This window comes from Bison bison, unplaced genomic scaffold, assembly GCF_000754665.1.
Source record: "Bison bison bison isolate TAMUID 2011002044 unplaced genomic scaffold, Bison_UMD1.0 scf7180017864280, whole genome shotgun sequence".
In the NCBI taxonomy this organism is placed as follows: Eukaryota; Metazoa; Chordata; class Mammalia; order Artiodactyla; family Bovidae; genus Bison; species Bison bison.
In genome coordinates this window covers 7,090,546-7,103,905 of record NW_011494852.1, presented here as the reverse complement: position 1 = coordinate 7,103,905, position 13,360 = coordinate 7,090,546, and the positions used below count along the sequence as shown (strand labels likewise).

The window sequence follows — 13,360 nt, the reverse complement described above, 5'->3', positions numbered from 1 at the left end:
GTCTGAGGATTTCTGGCAGAAAGCCCCAGAAGAGACATGATGATGACTTCAGAGGTCAGGGACTCTTCACCTACCAACAAGCCTAAAACCCACAATTCTTAGCACCATTGCTGGGTAGGCCTCCTCAGTCACCTGACATCTGTTCCCATCCCAGGTCTCCCTCCCACTTTGCTCCCATCTCTGGGGGTGGAGACTCACCAGCACTGTTGGCCTCCGACTCCAGCAGGTGAATGTCATTGCAGTCTGCCAGTGAGTGCTCCAGGCAGAGCTGCAGGAAGCGAGCCTGGGTGCGCGTGACTCGCTTCAGAAGTGATAGCAGGGCCACTGTCTGTTCACACTCATTCCAGCCCTTGAACCAGCCAGCGAGGATGCCCACCTGGTCTCGGAACATCATGGTGCCAGGCCTGGGGCCAGGGTGGGGGGACGGCGGTGGCGAGGGCCAGCGCCGTCACATGGTCTCGGCTCTGGGCTCCTGTTTCCTCTCCCCTGAGGGCCAGGGCTTGAGGACGTTCCCTGGCGTAGTGGCAATGGGTGATGAGGGGAAGAGGACACCTGCTCACATCGGGGGAGGTCTTGGTCCAGCCACGCCTCTCCAGGCTCCTGGAAAAGGAAGCAAGGGGGTCAGAAAGAAGAGGGTAGAACTGGTCTGGTGAGTTCAGGGGTTAAGGAGGCCTCATGTCTTCCCCTTTAGCTCAACTCTGCTGAGCTCCTGGGAGAAAGACAAAGCCAACAACCAGATACTAAGCCAACTTTCCCTCCAATCTTCAGAGCCAGAGAAAAGGCTTGATTGGGACTCAGAGACTCAGACAAAGGAGAAGATGCTGCCCCTCACATCTGGCTGTCACAGGGCCAAAGGAAGTGGATTTAAAGCAGAGTAAGTTGGTAAGATTTTCTAGATGCAAACAGGAGACAATGCACACTATGGCAAAAGATGTGAATTAATAGAGACCTGGCCCCAGGTGACATGACTAAGCAGACATGTGATGCTGAGCACATGTCCTGACCTTGCTAATCTCTGGTCACCTCCTCTAGGGGGCTGGGCAGAGTCACTGCTTGCCTGCTAAAAGGAACCTAAGGAGTCTGTGTATTATTTCAAACTAAGACCCACAAAGCTGGGATATGGGCGAGTGGTGACCCCAGTGGAGATCTCAGGTACATGGATAGCTATATGATCAGCAACTGGGTGCCTAATGGTAGGAGGTCTTTTCAAAGATCTCTAACATGCTGGTGGGGCGGGAAGGATCTCATCCCCTCCAACCCAGCTCTCCCACTCTGATCTCTAAGATCCCATCTACCCTTGCTCTGAGGTGAATCTCTCCCAGCCTTCTTCCTCATTCCCTTAAGGATGCTCCTGACTCAAGTCCTCTGGATTGGGATGCCCCCTTGGCTCTCAGAGATGCCAGCTTGTCATCCATTTTACTAAAAGCCAAGAGGATACTAACCTGAGAAGGGGATACATCAAATGTTAAAAACTCCAAAGCAAGAAAGTATCCAAATTCCTTAGGCAGGAACCACACAGAAGCTGTGTCAACTGGGCAGACAACAGATTTATTCTTCAGTTGACTGGTTTCTGGACACTACTCTGAAGCCTTTCTTTAAGTGGCTCCTGATTCAGGTCTCCACTCACATTTCCTCTGTCTCTCCTGAAACCAGTGCCCTTGGCTCCATCCCCAAACCACATTTGGCTTCATCTCCCTCTGGCTGCCAAGAGGACTGACAACTTCATACAAAGACTCATTGAACCTGCTGGGCTAGGTCTCAGGGAGCTACTGCCATCTCCCTGGATGTCCAAGCTCCTGCTGAGGAGCTGTGAGGCACACCTGACAATGGCGGAGCCTCACCACACAGACCCTCATGGGCCACCTGAACAGAGCAAACTGGCCTGGCTGTCGATCCCTTTGGATACAAGAAACAAGATAAAATGTGGGGGGAAATGAAACCTTATTCCCAGTTAAACAACCCTCCCAGAAATCTTTCTAAACGACCTATCAGGAGCTTCCCCAGTGGCTCAGTGGTAAAGAATCTGCCTGTCAATGCAGGTGACACGGGTTTGATCCCTGGTCCAGGAAAATCCCATACACCACAGAGCAACAAAGCCTGGGTGCCATAACTACTGAGTCTGTGCTCTAGAGCCCATGAGCTGCAACTACTGAGCCTACGTGCCAAAACTACTGAAGCCCGCGGGCCCTAAAGCCTGTGCTCTGCAATGAGAAGCCATTGCAATGAGAAGCCCAAGCATCGCAACTAGAGAGTAGTCCTTGCTCCCTGCAACTAGACAAAAGCCTGAGCAGCAATGTAGATCCAGCACAGCCAAAAAGAAAAATAAATACGTAAAAACAAAAAACAAATAACCCAATGACAAATCAAATATTGCCTCCCTGGCTTAAAGTCCTCCAATGACTTTTTACTGCATTTAAATAAAATGCCTAGAGGGCTCCCTGTAAGACTCTGGTGGCTGTTTTAACCTCACTGTGTACTGAGTTCTTGTTCACTTGGACTTAAGCACAGCTTCCCCCAACCTATCTATGGCTTGCTTTTATTTGTCACTCAGGTCTCAGCTCAGTGTCACTTCCTCAGAGAGATCTTCCCTGATCATCCAAACCTAAGAAATTTCTGTCACTCTACTGAATTTATTCTATATAGTATGGCACCCTCAGTATCTTATTTGTTTGTTGTTTCTCTCTTCCCAACAATTGCAAGCTACACAGTTGCCCAGGGCCCAGAACAGTGACTAACACTTAGAGGGTGTTCAATACGTATTTATTGAATGAATGGATGAATGAAGGTGAGCATGGAAGCCACACTTGGGACTTCTACAGCCCTTGGGGCAAAGATGACAGAAGGAATGATCAAAAGGATGGTAAAGTGATTTGGAAACCTTGCCCTAAGAGAAAAATTTGAAGGCACTGGGGAAATTTCCCCCGAAGAGAAGACTCAGGAGGAATGGCATAACTGACTTGAAATACCTGAAGGGGTAGCACACAGAAGAATCAGAGTTGTTTATTTACTCCAGAGGAGAATCAGGATAGATGGCTCTAAGTGAGAGGCAACCTGAGACATGAGAAATGTTGAAAGTCAAGAAAATTCAGTTCTAGTCTTGCCCCAGCCACTGTGTCACTTTAATCTTTAAGCTAGTCTGTTTCTCTTGTCTAGGATGTGTGAGATAAGGAGCTAGACTGGTCAGACATGACAAGTGGGTTTTACCTCACAGGCTAACTCCAATCAATTGGTAGTGGCTGCCTGGAACACTGTGGTGAGAAGGATCCTAAAGAAATGAAGCAATAGGAATATCCATCAGTGGAGAATGATTAATGAATTGGAGAATACCTCATACAAGGTGATATTATGTAGTAATTAAAAATGTGCTTGGTTCTGACAGCCGAATACAAACTATGTGCTTCTAGCTATGTGTAGTGTTTGATCTTTACAATGTAGAGTGTTACGGTTAGTCCGTAAGTACACAGTACTGTGTTCAGTCATTTTTGTAAAGTGAAAAAAAAAAAAAAGCCGTATATAAACCCCTTATATATATGAATGCCTATGCACCTATGTATATAGAGAAATGTGTAGAATGATATACCCTGTGCCATTCACATTGGTTACCTTGGGGAGAAGGAGGAATTAGTTATACTCTTTTCATATAACTTTGTGCTATTTTACTAGTTCCACATGAACACAAATTACTTTTGTAATTTTTCAAGATAAATTTAATTTTAAAGAAATCTAAGGCAGCATTCTACTTTCTGGCTCATTGAGAGAGTGCTGTGATTGATTATCAATGTTTGCCCTGGATACCGGACAGATGAGTGGTACTTCATGTGCCTGAAAAAGTCAGTTTCCCTTCCCGGCTCCAGTATTTTGTGGCTTTCAGTCCTAAGGAGACAGCAGCTGCCTCAACATAAGGAAGAATTTTAAAATAATGTATCTGTCCAAGAATGGAACTGGCTCCCATGTGAGGAGGTAATAAGCTCCCTGGCCGCTGGAAGTGGTCAAGCAGAGGCTGGATGAACATCCCTTGGGAGTGGGAGGGATTCCTTCGCTGGGTGGCAACGCATAAGATAGAAGGACATGTTACTATTTCAGAGGGAACATTTGTGATGGGATGTTTGCTATGCCAACAGTGTTTACGGCAAAAAGATGACCAGATCCACAAACAGACCTAAGCTATGCACTCTTGCCTATAAACACTTTTACTGGGTGGCTACTTTCCCTAAGCAACAGCACTGTGCCCCTGAAATAAAACTACTGACTGAACATTAATCCAGCTTCTTCCCCAAGCCAAATGCTAGAAGCAAAGCCTTGGGACACAGTAGGATCTCAAACATGATGCTTACAAGGCCAGATTTTGAATGCAGCAGGCCGGTGAGGGCTATGGTGAGCTGAAAAGCACAAACACTGTCTAAAGGGAGAATTTACTATTGAGCTCTAATCAACTGCTGCCATGTAGGAATTTGGGTCCAGTATTGTTAGATTTTCTTTTTTTAAAAAGAGGAGCCAGAAATCTAGCTTTTTAAATTAAAATTCCCCTATTTTTAAATGTTAGAAACTAATTCATATTAAAACAGCAACAATGAACCCTATATAGAACAAACAAAGCCTGTGGCTTAGGCCAGATAGACACAAACTGCAAAAAGATCAAAAGTCTGATATATATCCCTCTCAAGGGCCTCTCTGGTGGCTCAGACAGCAAAGAATCTGCCTGCGGTGTGGGAGACCGGGGTTTGATCTCTGGGTCTGGAAGATCCCTGGAGAAGGAAATGGTAACCCAGTCTAGTATTCTTGCTTGGGAAATCTCATGGACAGAGGAGCCTGGGAGGCTACAATCCATGGGGTTGCAAAGAGTTGGACACCACTGAGCAACTAACACTTATCAAGGGCCTAGAGAAGGTTCTACATCTTCAAGCCACTCCACTGCTCAGGAAATGTGATGAGGAGAGAGGACCTAGTGTCCAAGGAAGGCTTGGAGACTCTGCATGAAACCCTGGGGCTTTAGGAAACAAACGGTCACTATTAGGGGAAGGACAAATAAGGAGTTTGGAATTAGCAGATACAATCGACTGCATATAAAACAGATAAAACAATAAGGTCCTACTGTATAGCACAGGGAACTATATTCGATATCTTGTAATAAACAATAATGGAAAAGAATATGAAAAAGACCACACATACATAGCTGATTCACTTTGCTGTACATGAGAAATTAACACAACACTGCAAATCAACTACACTTCAATAAAAATAAATGCAAAATGAAAAATAACCCCTAAAGGAAGTGTTCCTATGTTTTAGACAGAAGAAGAATGCTGGGTGTTTGGTCTGGATGGTGACTGGAGATGAGGACTGGATGGCTTTCTTCCACCAAAGGGCCAAAAGGCCTCCAGCTTCTCTCCTGGGCGCTTGGCAACAGTGAGAAAGGATGACTTGGCTTGGTGAGATTAGCCAGGAAAAAAGCATCAGCACAGACTATTTGAAGGCATCTTACTGTGGTAGCAAATTACTATGATGGATTCAGTGGATTTGCCTGCCAAACATCCACACCCATCTTCTGGTACCAGGCCCCTAAATTCCCTTTGAAGAATTAACTGCCCTTCTTGGATCCAAGAGTAGACATAAAGTAAAACTTGGCCACGGAAAGCCCTCCCTGGACTTTGCTGTAAATACTAGGGAAAATAAGTTCTTGGTTAGGGGTGCTCAGATTATACACTATTTTCTGATATTCCTGGTTGCTACTGCTGCTACCTCACAGTGAGCACCCATCTCAGAATGAAGCCAATAGAGATGAAAGCAAAGTCAAAAGTTGAGGGAAAAGAGAGACTTGTTCATATCGTCAGAAGACCTGTCTCTAGCTGGCTTGAAGCCTTTCACCCCACCTCCCCATCCCAGACTTTTCAGTTACATGAACCAACAAATTCCTTTTGGGCCGAGGCCAGTCTGATTTGGATTTTTACCACTTAACACTTCAACTTTAAGCCTTGACTGTTCCCATACAAAAGAATTCACCACTGCTCTGGTCTCTTTATCCTTAGGTGACCAAAAATGACTCCCTGTCTTTGAGAAAAGACACTAGAGGGAATCCCTCTGGTTAAGTCCTCAAATAATCCAACAATATGGCTACCATATTTGGTCTTTAAGAGACCAAGGAACCTTCTTGAGAAGCATCTTCCAACCCTGGAAGGTGGGAAATGGAGTCAAAAACTGGCTAAGATGTTCCAGGAAAAACCAGTCATTGGCTCTTTCTCCGAACAGTGAAAAGCAGCCCACATACAGGAAGTGTCTCTGGAGGTCAGCTATCCTCTCTCAGAAGTAGCGCTGCAGAGTCAGTCAGACAGGGCTGAACCAGAGCTCTCCTACTGACACTAACTTGCCATGCTGATCTTCCACAAGCAACTCAGTTTCTTCCTCAGTGAAGCTTAAGAATGAAATGAAACAATGTACATAAGATACCTAGAATGATGTTTCACATGTCTTCACATATCACATATTGTATTATCTGCCAGGCCTTATGCTAATAGCTTTCCACCGATGAGCTTGTATGATCTCAAAAACTATAAACACACATATACATATCCTTATTTTACAGATGAAGACACGGGCACACAGAGAAGGTTAAGTCACCTATCCAAGATTACACAGCTGAGCTGAGATTTTTAAGGCCAAACACTCTGGTTTTAGAGCTCTTGCTTGTTCCTGTGTTTAATGCTACAGCCTCCTGTATGTTCCCTTCTACTGCCTAAAGTTCAACCAAAGTGTATACCCTTTAATGCCAACATCTCTGGACAAATGAGGGCGTCCTATTAGCCTTCCCACCTATCCCTAGCCCTCGTAGAACATCCATGTAGGCCCTGGAGGAACTTGCTCATTTCATGAATAAGATAATAGGCTAGTTACCTATGGTTAATTCACTATCTCAACTTGAGAATAGGAGAATGTGAGAAGCCAAGGTAGCCCAGCTTCTGTCTTGTGAAAACTAACCATTATTTTCAGAAACTCCTAAAATATGTATACAAAATATATATATTATTGCCTCAACCAAGACTGTGCCTTTTGTATGAATGGTCCTGGAGAAGGGAAGGAGAGGAGGGGAAAAGCTAGGAAGGGCCTCCTGGAAGATAACACAGCCTGGGGAGCTATGGGAAACTTGCATAATTTGGAGTAAGTGATTTTACCTTGTTGTGCTTGTTTTCTCATCTGTAGCATGGGTTTAATAATAGCACCTACTCTCACAGAGTTGTGGGGCATAAATACCCTCACAGAGATGTTAGCTAGTATCATCATCCTGGATTCCTCTCTCTAATCCCACCATCAACTCCCGTTTGCTCAACACCAAACATGTATCTGTATCTCCATTTTTACTACTACCACCATATTCAAGTCATCATCCTTTCTCATCTGGATGAATGTATTGCCTCCTGTTTCCATTCTTGCCCATTTTCCTTGCAGAAACCAAATTTTCTTTAAAAACAAATAGATCATGTTACTGTCTTGCTTTAGAAATCCTGTAAGAGCTTCCAAATGCTTGTAAGTGAAAATGTAAATTCCTTACCATGGCCCACAAGACCCCAGATAATCTGGCCTCTGTGAACCACTCCAAGCCCCTGCCCCTTCTGCCTCACTTATGCTTCAGCCACACTGATCTCCTTACACATCTCAGGGGTTTTGTGCTGGCTGATTCCTCTACCTGAAATGTCCTTCCCCAGGTCATCATATGGCTGGTTCCTTTCCATCAATCAGATCTGGGTTCATGTGTGCCCCAATCTTCCTCATCTCCCCAGTAGGAGTCTTTGGTCTGATATCATTGTCCAAAAGTGTTTCTTCTAAGGCTATAGCTCTTCTGGAAACACCTAGACTGGAAGATCCGTGAGGGAAAAAAGACTGTGGCTATATTATTCACTGTTATATATTCAATTTCTACCACAGTGCCTGAAACATAACAGACTGTTAATAAATATCTGTGAAAAATTTCTCCACCTTGCAGCAGTCTTTTCTTCACATGTAACAATGGTTAAATTAGAATGCCGAAATCTCAGATCCTCCTGCAACTGGTGCCTTCTTATCTTTCAGGTTATCAGCTCAACTGTCACTTCTTCAAAAAGGCCAATTCTGACCACCCTGTGTACAGTGGACAATCCCCTACCCCGTTCAATTTGTTTTAATTCCTTCATAGCACATATCACTATCAGACTTATTCATGTATCTTCCCTCCATCAGAATATAAGATCCAAGAGCTCTAAGACCTTGACTACTTCATTCACTGCTGTATCTCCAGTACCTAAAAAGTGCCTTCATAAACTGTTTGATTGTTGGGGACATTTGAGATATGCATACTCTATATAATAATGTTGTTCTGTTGCCCTCAAGCAGACTCTATTCAACAAATTTACCCTAAAACAAACAAAACAAAATTTACTCACAGTAACCTATTTAACCCTCTCTAAAGCTCTGAGTACTGGAAACCCAAAGTTGAGGTAGGGAACTGAAAAGCAGTACTCCTGGATTCTACTACCTCAAGACTACAACCAAACCAAGTCAGTCATCTCATTCCTGTTTTTCCCAAGTGAAAATCACTCAGTCATGTCTGACTCTTTGTGACCCCATGGACTATACAGTCCATGGAATTCTCCAGGCCAGAATACTGGAGTGGGAGGCCATTCCCTTCTCCAGGGGATCTTCCCAACCCAGGGATCAAACCCAGGTCTCTTGCATTACTGCTGCTGCTGCTGCTAAGTTGCTTCAGTTGTGTCCTCCCGCATTGCAGGTGGACTCTTTTTCAGCTGAGTTACCAGGGAAGCTCTGTTTCTACCAGCGAGATCCCAAAGTCAAGTCTGGTGGGGTCAGACTAGCCAAAAACAATCTCTGGATCCAAACAATCATACAGAACAGAATGACTGGGGCTGGGCAACAGTGAGGAGGGGACTACCATCAACACTCAAAGGTCAAAGGATGGAATCACAGTTCTATCTGGTTCAGCAAGCAAGAGAATCTCTAAGAGCACTGCTCACCTAAACATGTCTGAGGATCTTCGGTCACGGTCTCACACTTAGCTCAGAGAAGAAACTGTTTTCAAACTGGGGCTCTCAGTCAAGAGTTCTCTTTCCACTGAGACTGCTAAGGATGCAGAGTTCAAGTCTGGGGTTGCTAAGGGCCATTTTGTTGTCACAAAGCAGAAATCAGCTGAGGATGAAATTAAGTCAGTGGAGAAATGGGGCGATTATTAGGAAGACTGCTTGAACTTCTGGATGCAGCTAGGTCTATCTAGGAACCATCCTAGTTCTGGACTTTTCAGTAACATGAGGCAATTAATTCTTTTTTTTAAGCCAACTTGAGCTAAGGTAATGCCACTTACATCTTTAGAGTCTTGGCTGCTGAGAGCTTTTTTTTTTGCTGAAACTGAGCACTTTCATATACAGGGCATTGTTCTAAGTGTGTGTTTTGTGTGTCAGTCACTCAGTTGTGTCCGACTCTTTGTGATACCATGGACTGTAGGCTGCCATGCTCCTCTGTCCATGAAATTCTCCAGGTAAGAATACTGGAGTGGGCTGCCATTTCCTCCTCCAGGGGATCTTCCCAACCCAGGGATCAACCCTGGTCTCCTGCATTGTGGACAGATTCTTTACCATCTGAGCCACCAGGGAAGCCCTTGTTCTAAGTACTATATACATATTAACTATTTAAGCCTTATAACAATTCTATGAAGTAAGGTATCGTTACTACCTTCATTTTTTAACTCTGGAAACGAAGGACTAGAGAAATTCAGTAATTTGTTTTAGGTCACAAAACGGGTAAGCAATGAGTGGGATGCAAATCCTGTCTACTTGAAGAGAAAATCCAACTGTGACTTCAGACACTATCATCCTGGGATGGACAAAGCCAGAAACCTATTTGAGCCACTTGTCCTCAATTTCATCCTTTGTAAAATGAGGATAATCATAGTTTACCTACCTCACAGTATTCCTGTGAATATGAGATGAGACAATACACATGAAGCACTTAAACAGTGACTGGTAGATAATAATTACTCAATAAACAATGATCATTATTACTCTTTGGGTCACTAAAGTGCACCTGGCAAATACAGTGCAGATGGAGGAGATCTGTTTTCTTTCATCTGTGTCCTTCAGGTGAAGAGAAGAAATGCCATGGGTTAGAGGTGAAGAGTCTTTTTTGCTTTTGACCAACTGCATAACCTGCTTCCTCTGCCTGGAAGGCCAATCATCCTTGTCCCAACTCTTGTGGAACAGCACCCAGTCTTACCACCTCTTCTATGAAGTCTTTCCAGATAGAGGGTTCCTTTTCTCACTGCCAAATTCCCACAGTATATAGTTTTTACCTCACATTCTGTCCCATGTACCTGACCAACCTCTCTACTGGTCTGTGAGCTCCCTGAAGGCAGACTTCAGTGTTATCCTTGTGATCTGTTTATTCTTCTCAAACTTAGCTGCTGGTTAGCCAATGATTCCCTACAACTTACAGAGGCAAGAGCCCACTTTGTGGAATTCAGAGAACAAGTTATATCCCAGTACTTTCCAAACTCCCAGTCTGGTCAGCATGAGTGGACAAGTACATGAAAAACTACAAGGGAGAAGATAAGTGGCGCTCTATGAAGTACAATGGAAGGCTCTGGGTAGTAAGAGAATGAAGATTGGAAAGTGTCTTAAGGGAAGAGTGTTTATGTGGAGAAGGACAGATGAGGAATAGGTGAGAAGAGATGGACATGTGTGTTCAAGGAAGGAGCAACTTGAAGCAGAAACACTGAAGGATATGGGATGGTATGGAGCAGTAGAGGGGAAGCCAGAAGGAGAAAATGCTGAGGAATATCTGAAAGGGAACCATTCAAAGGCAGAATCTGAAGTAATTCTCAGAGGGTGGGGTAACCTTGTGAACAAGCCAGAAACCTTTCAAGGAAGGTAAGGAATCTTCTGGAAAGTGGGGACTTCACAAAGGGGGCTCCCAGGAAAGTGGGGGTGAGCAGAAGGGCACAAGGGCATACCCTGAGGCATCTTTCAAGGTGCTTTTATGTGGAGAAAGGGAAATCCTCTTAGAGGGCAGTGGTTCTCAAATTTGAGCATGCATCAGAATCACCAGGAAGGTTCCTAAAAACAGATAGCTACTGCCAGGTTTTCTGATTCAGTAGGTCCAGGTTGGGACCCAAGAATTTGCATTTCTAACAAGTTATCAGGTGATGCTTGTGCGCTGGTCCAGGAACAACACTTGGAGAACAACTACTATAGGGGGAGGGATTCTTTTGTGAGGAAGCACTCAATGTGGAAAAGGAAGGAGAAAACTTCTGAGAGGAAAATTGAAGGAGTCCTCAAGAAAAGTCTAAGGAAGGGTCTGTCTATCTCTGAAGGGAGGAGGGGCCTATGAAGATAGAACCAAAGAAAAATGTCCTGAGAGAAAGAGCTCTGAGGGCTGGAACTTCAAGGGGTAAGGGTATCTCTTGAGGATCTTTTAATAAGAAGGGACACAGAGGCTCCTGATAGGGGAAGTCTGTAGGGTGCTGGGGGCCTATGGTGGGATAATGGGGGAAAGAAGCTCAGATCTGAGAAGGATCTCTAAGTTGATTTCACAGGAGAGAGAATGGAGGAGATGAAAGGGTATAAGTGGAGGTTCTAAAAGGGATACGTAATAAGGCCTTGAATAAGGTTTCTTGGAGATGTCAGAGGGAGAATCTGAGAGTGCGTTCTGAGGAAGTCTCACATAGTGGTGGGGTTGTTGATGCACAGCAATTTTGGAGAAAATTCTCTAAAAGGAGTCTGTGGATGTGTGGTCTTCTGTGAGAGATCTTAGATTTACTGGAGCAGGATGACAGGTGTCTTTTTAGGAAAAATTCTCAAACAGCTCAGATGAGAAATCTCTGAGTAAAGCCTTCAATAAGGTATATGGGGAAGGTGGTTCTTCTGAGAGAAAATGTGGGAATGTCATAGTAAAGGGTTTTTCAGAAAGAATTCTGGGACTTTCTAAGAAAATGAGCTCAGTTATTTTGAGGGAAGACTGCATGGTGTTGGGTGTCTTCCACAGAGGGTTCTAGAGGATGTGAGGGAAGCTATGAGGGTGAGTTCAGGGAGGGAATTATCTAGTAAAGTCTTTTAGTAAGTAAGTAGTAGTAGTGGTGGTGTTAGTCAGTTAGTTGTGTCCGACTCTTTGTGACTCCATCGACTGTAGCGCCCCAGGCTCCTCTGTCCATGGAATTCTCCAGACAATAATACTGGAGTGGGTTGCCATTTCCTTCTCCACTCTCAGTAAGGCAGGAGGTCTGTAAGTAGTGATTCAAGGGTTACTGGAAGGGTCTCTAGGAGAGATTTCAAGGTCATATCTCAGAGGGCTCGAGGGGGTTGCTGGGGTCTCTGAGAAGGTATGAGGAGGTCTTGAAAAACTGCATCTCAGAGGGGTTAAGAAAGGGTCTTAGGGTTTATAAGAGTTGTGAGGAGGAAAGTTCATCAGAAAGCAGGTCTATAAGGAGGGACCTTGAAAGGAGGATTCTAAGGGGGGTTGATGAAAATATCAGAGAGAAACTATGGGAAACCTTTTGGAATCCTAGGAAGCAATTTTTGAAACATTTTGTGTGGGTTACTGGAAAAGATTTGGGATATATAAAAACGGTTTTGAAAGAGGCTCGTGGAATGTGGAAAAAGAGTTTTCTGTAGATTCAGGGAATCTCTGGAGAAGATTTTTGGCATAAATGAGGAGGGTCTCAGGGGAAGATTTTTGGGGTATGTGAGGGTGCTCTATGGAGCATTTCAGGGTGGGGAAATTTGAGGAACATGAAGAGATCTTTGGGACTTTTGGGACCTGTGGAAGGGCCCAAAGAGATGACTTCTGGGATGTGTATATGGAGAAGGAGTGTATATGTGAGATGAATTGGGGGGAGGGGTGGGGCTCCAGATGAGTTTTGAGGATCCGAGGCCATTTCAGAGGGTCTCTTTGGAAGATTTTCCAGGGTACATCAGGAGCATTCTGGAGCAGTCCAGGGGAAGGGGCTCTGAGATTTGGGGGCCATGAATGGAAAATCTCCAAGGCGATTGCTGGAATGGGAGTAGATGGGAGGGAAAATTCTTGGGATGTGTGAGAAGGAAGTCTGGGCGACATTGTTGGGATGTGCGAAGTAGGTCGCCGGGGGAGATTTCTGGAATGCACGGGGTCTGGAGGGGATTTCGGGGAGTCTGTGATCTGAAGATTTTTAGGGCTTATGAGGGAAGCTCCTGGAGAAGATATCTGACACATATTGTTGGAATACGAGGAGTGGCCCCGGGGGAATATTTCTAGACTGAGGAGGAGGATGGGGGATCTGGGGCCAGAGCAGGGTTCTCTGAGGAAGATTTCTGAGGCGTAGGACAGGGTCTGGAGCAGACGTGGAAATATC

The 13,360-nt window shown here is 44.7% G+C and overlaps 1 protein-coding gene across 1 annotated transcript in view; it reads right to left on the bottom strand.

Annotated features, from left to right (window-relative positions):
- SAMD4B (sterile alpha motif domain containing 4B) overlaps positions 1–4,519 on the bottom strand; it is a 25,586-nt gene extending 21,067 nt beyond the window's left edge. The window contains exons 1-2 of the mRNA XM_010849214.1: positions 3,205–4,519; positions 199–600 (exon numbers count right to left, since the gene is read on the bottom strand). Coding sequence (XP_010847516.1) covers positions 199–394 — 196 coding nt within the window. The 5' untranslated portion in view covers positions 395–600; positions 3,205–4,519. The remainder of the gene's footprint in view (positions 1–198; positions 601–3,204) is intronic.
- Between the last annotated feature and the right edge of the window lie 8,841 nt (positions 4,520–13,360).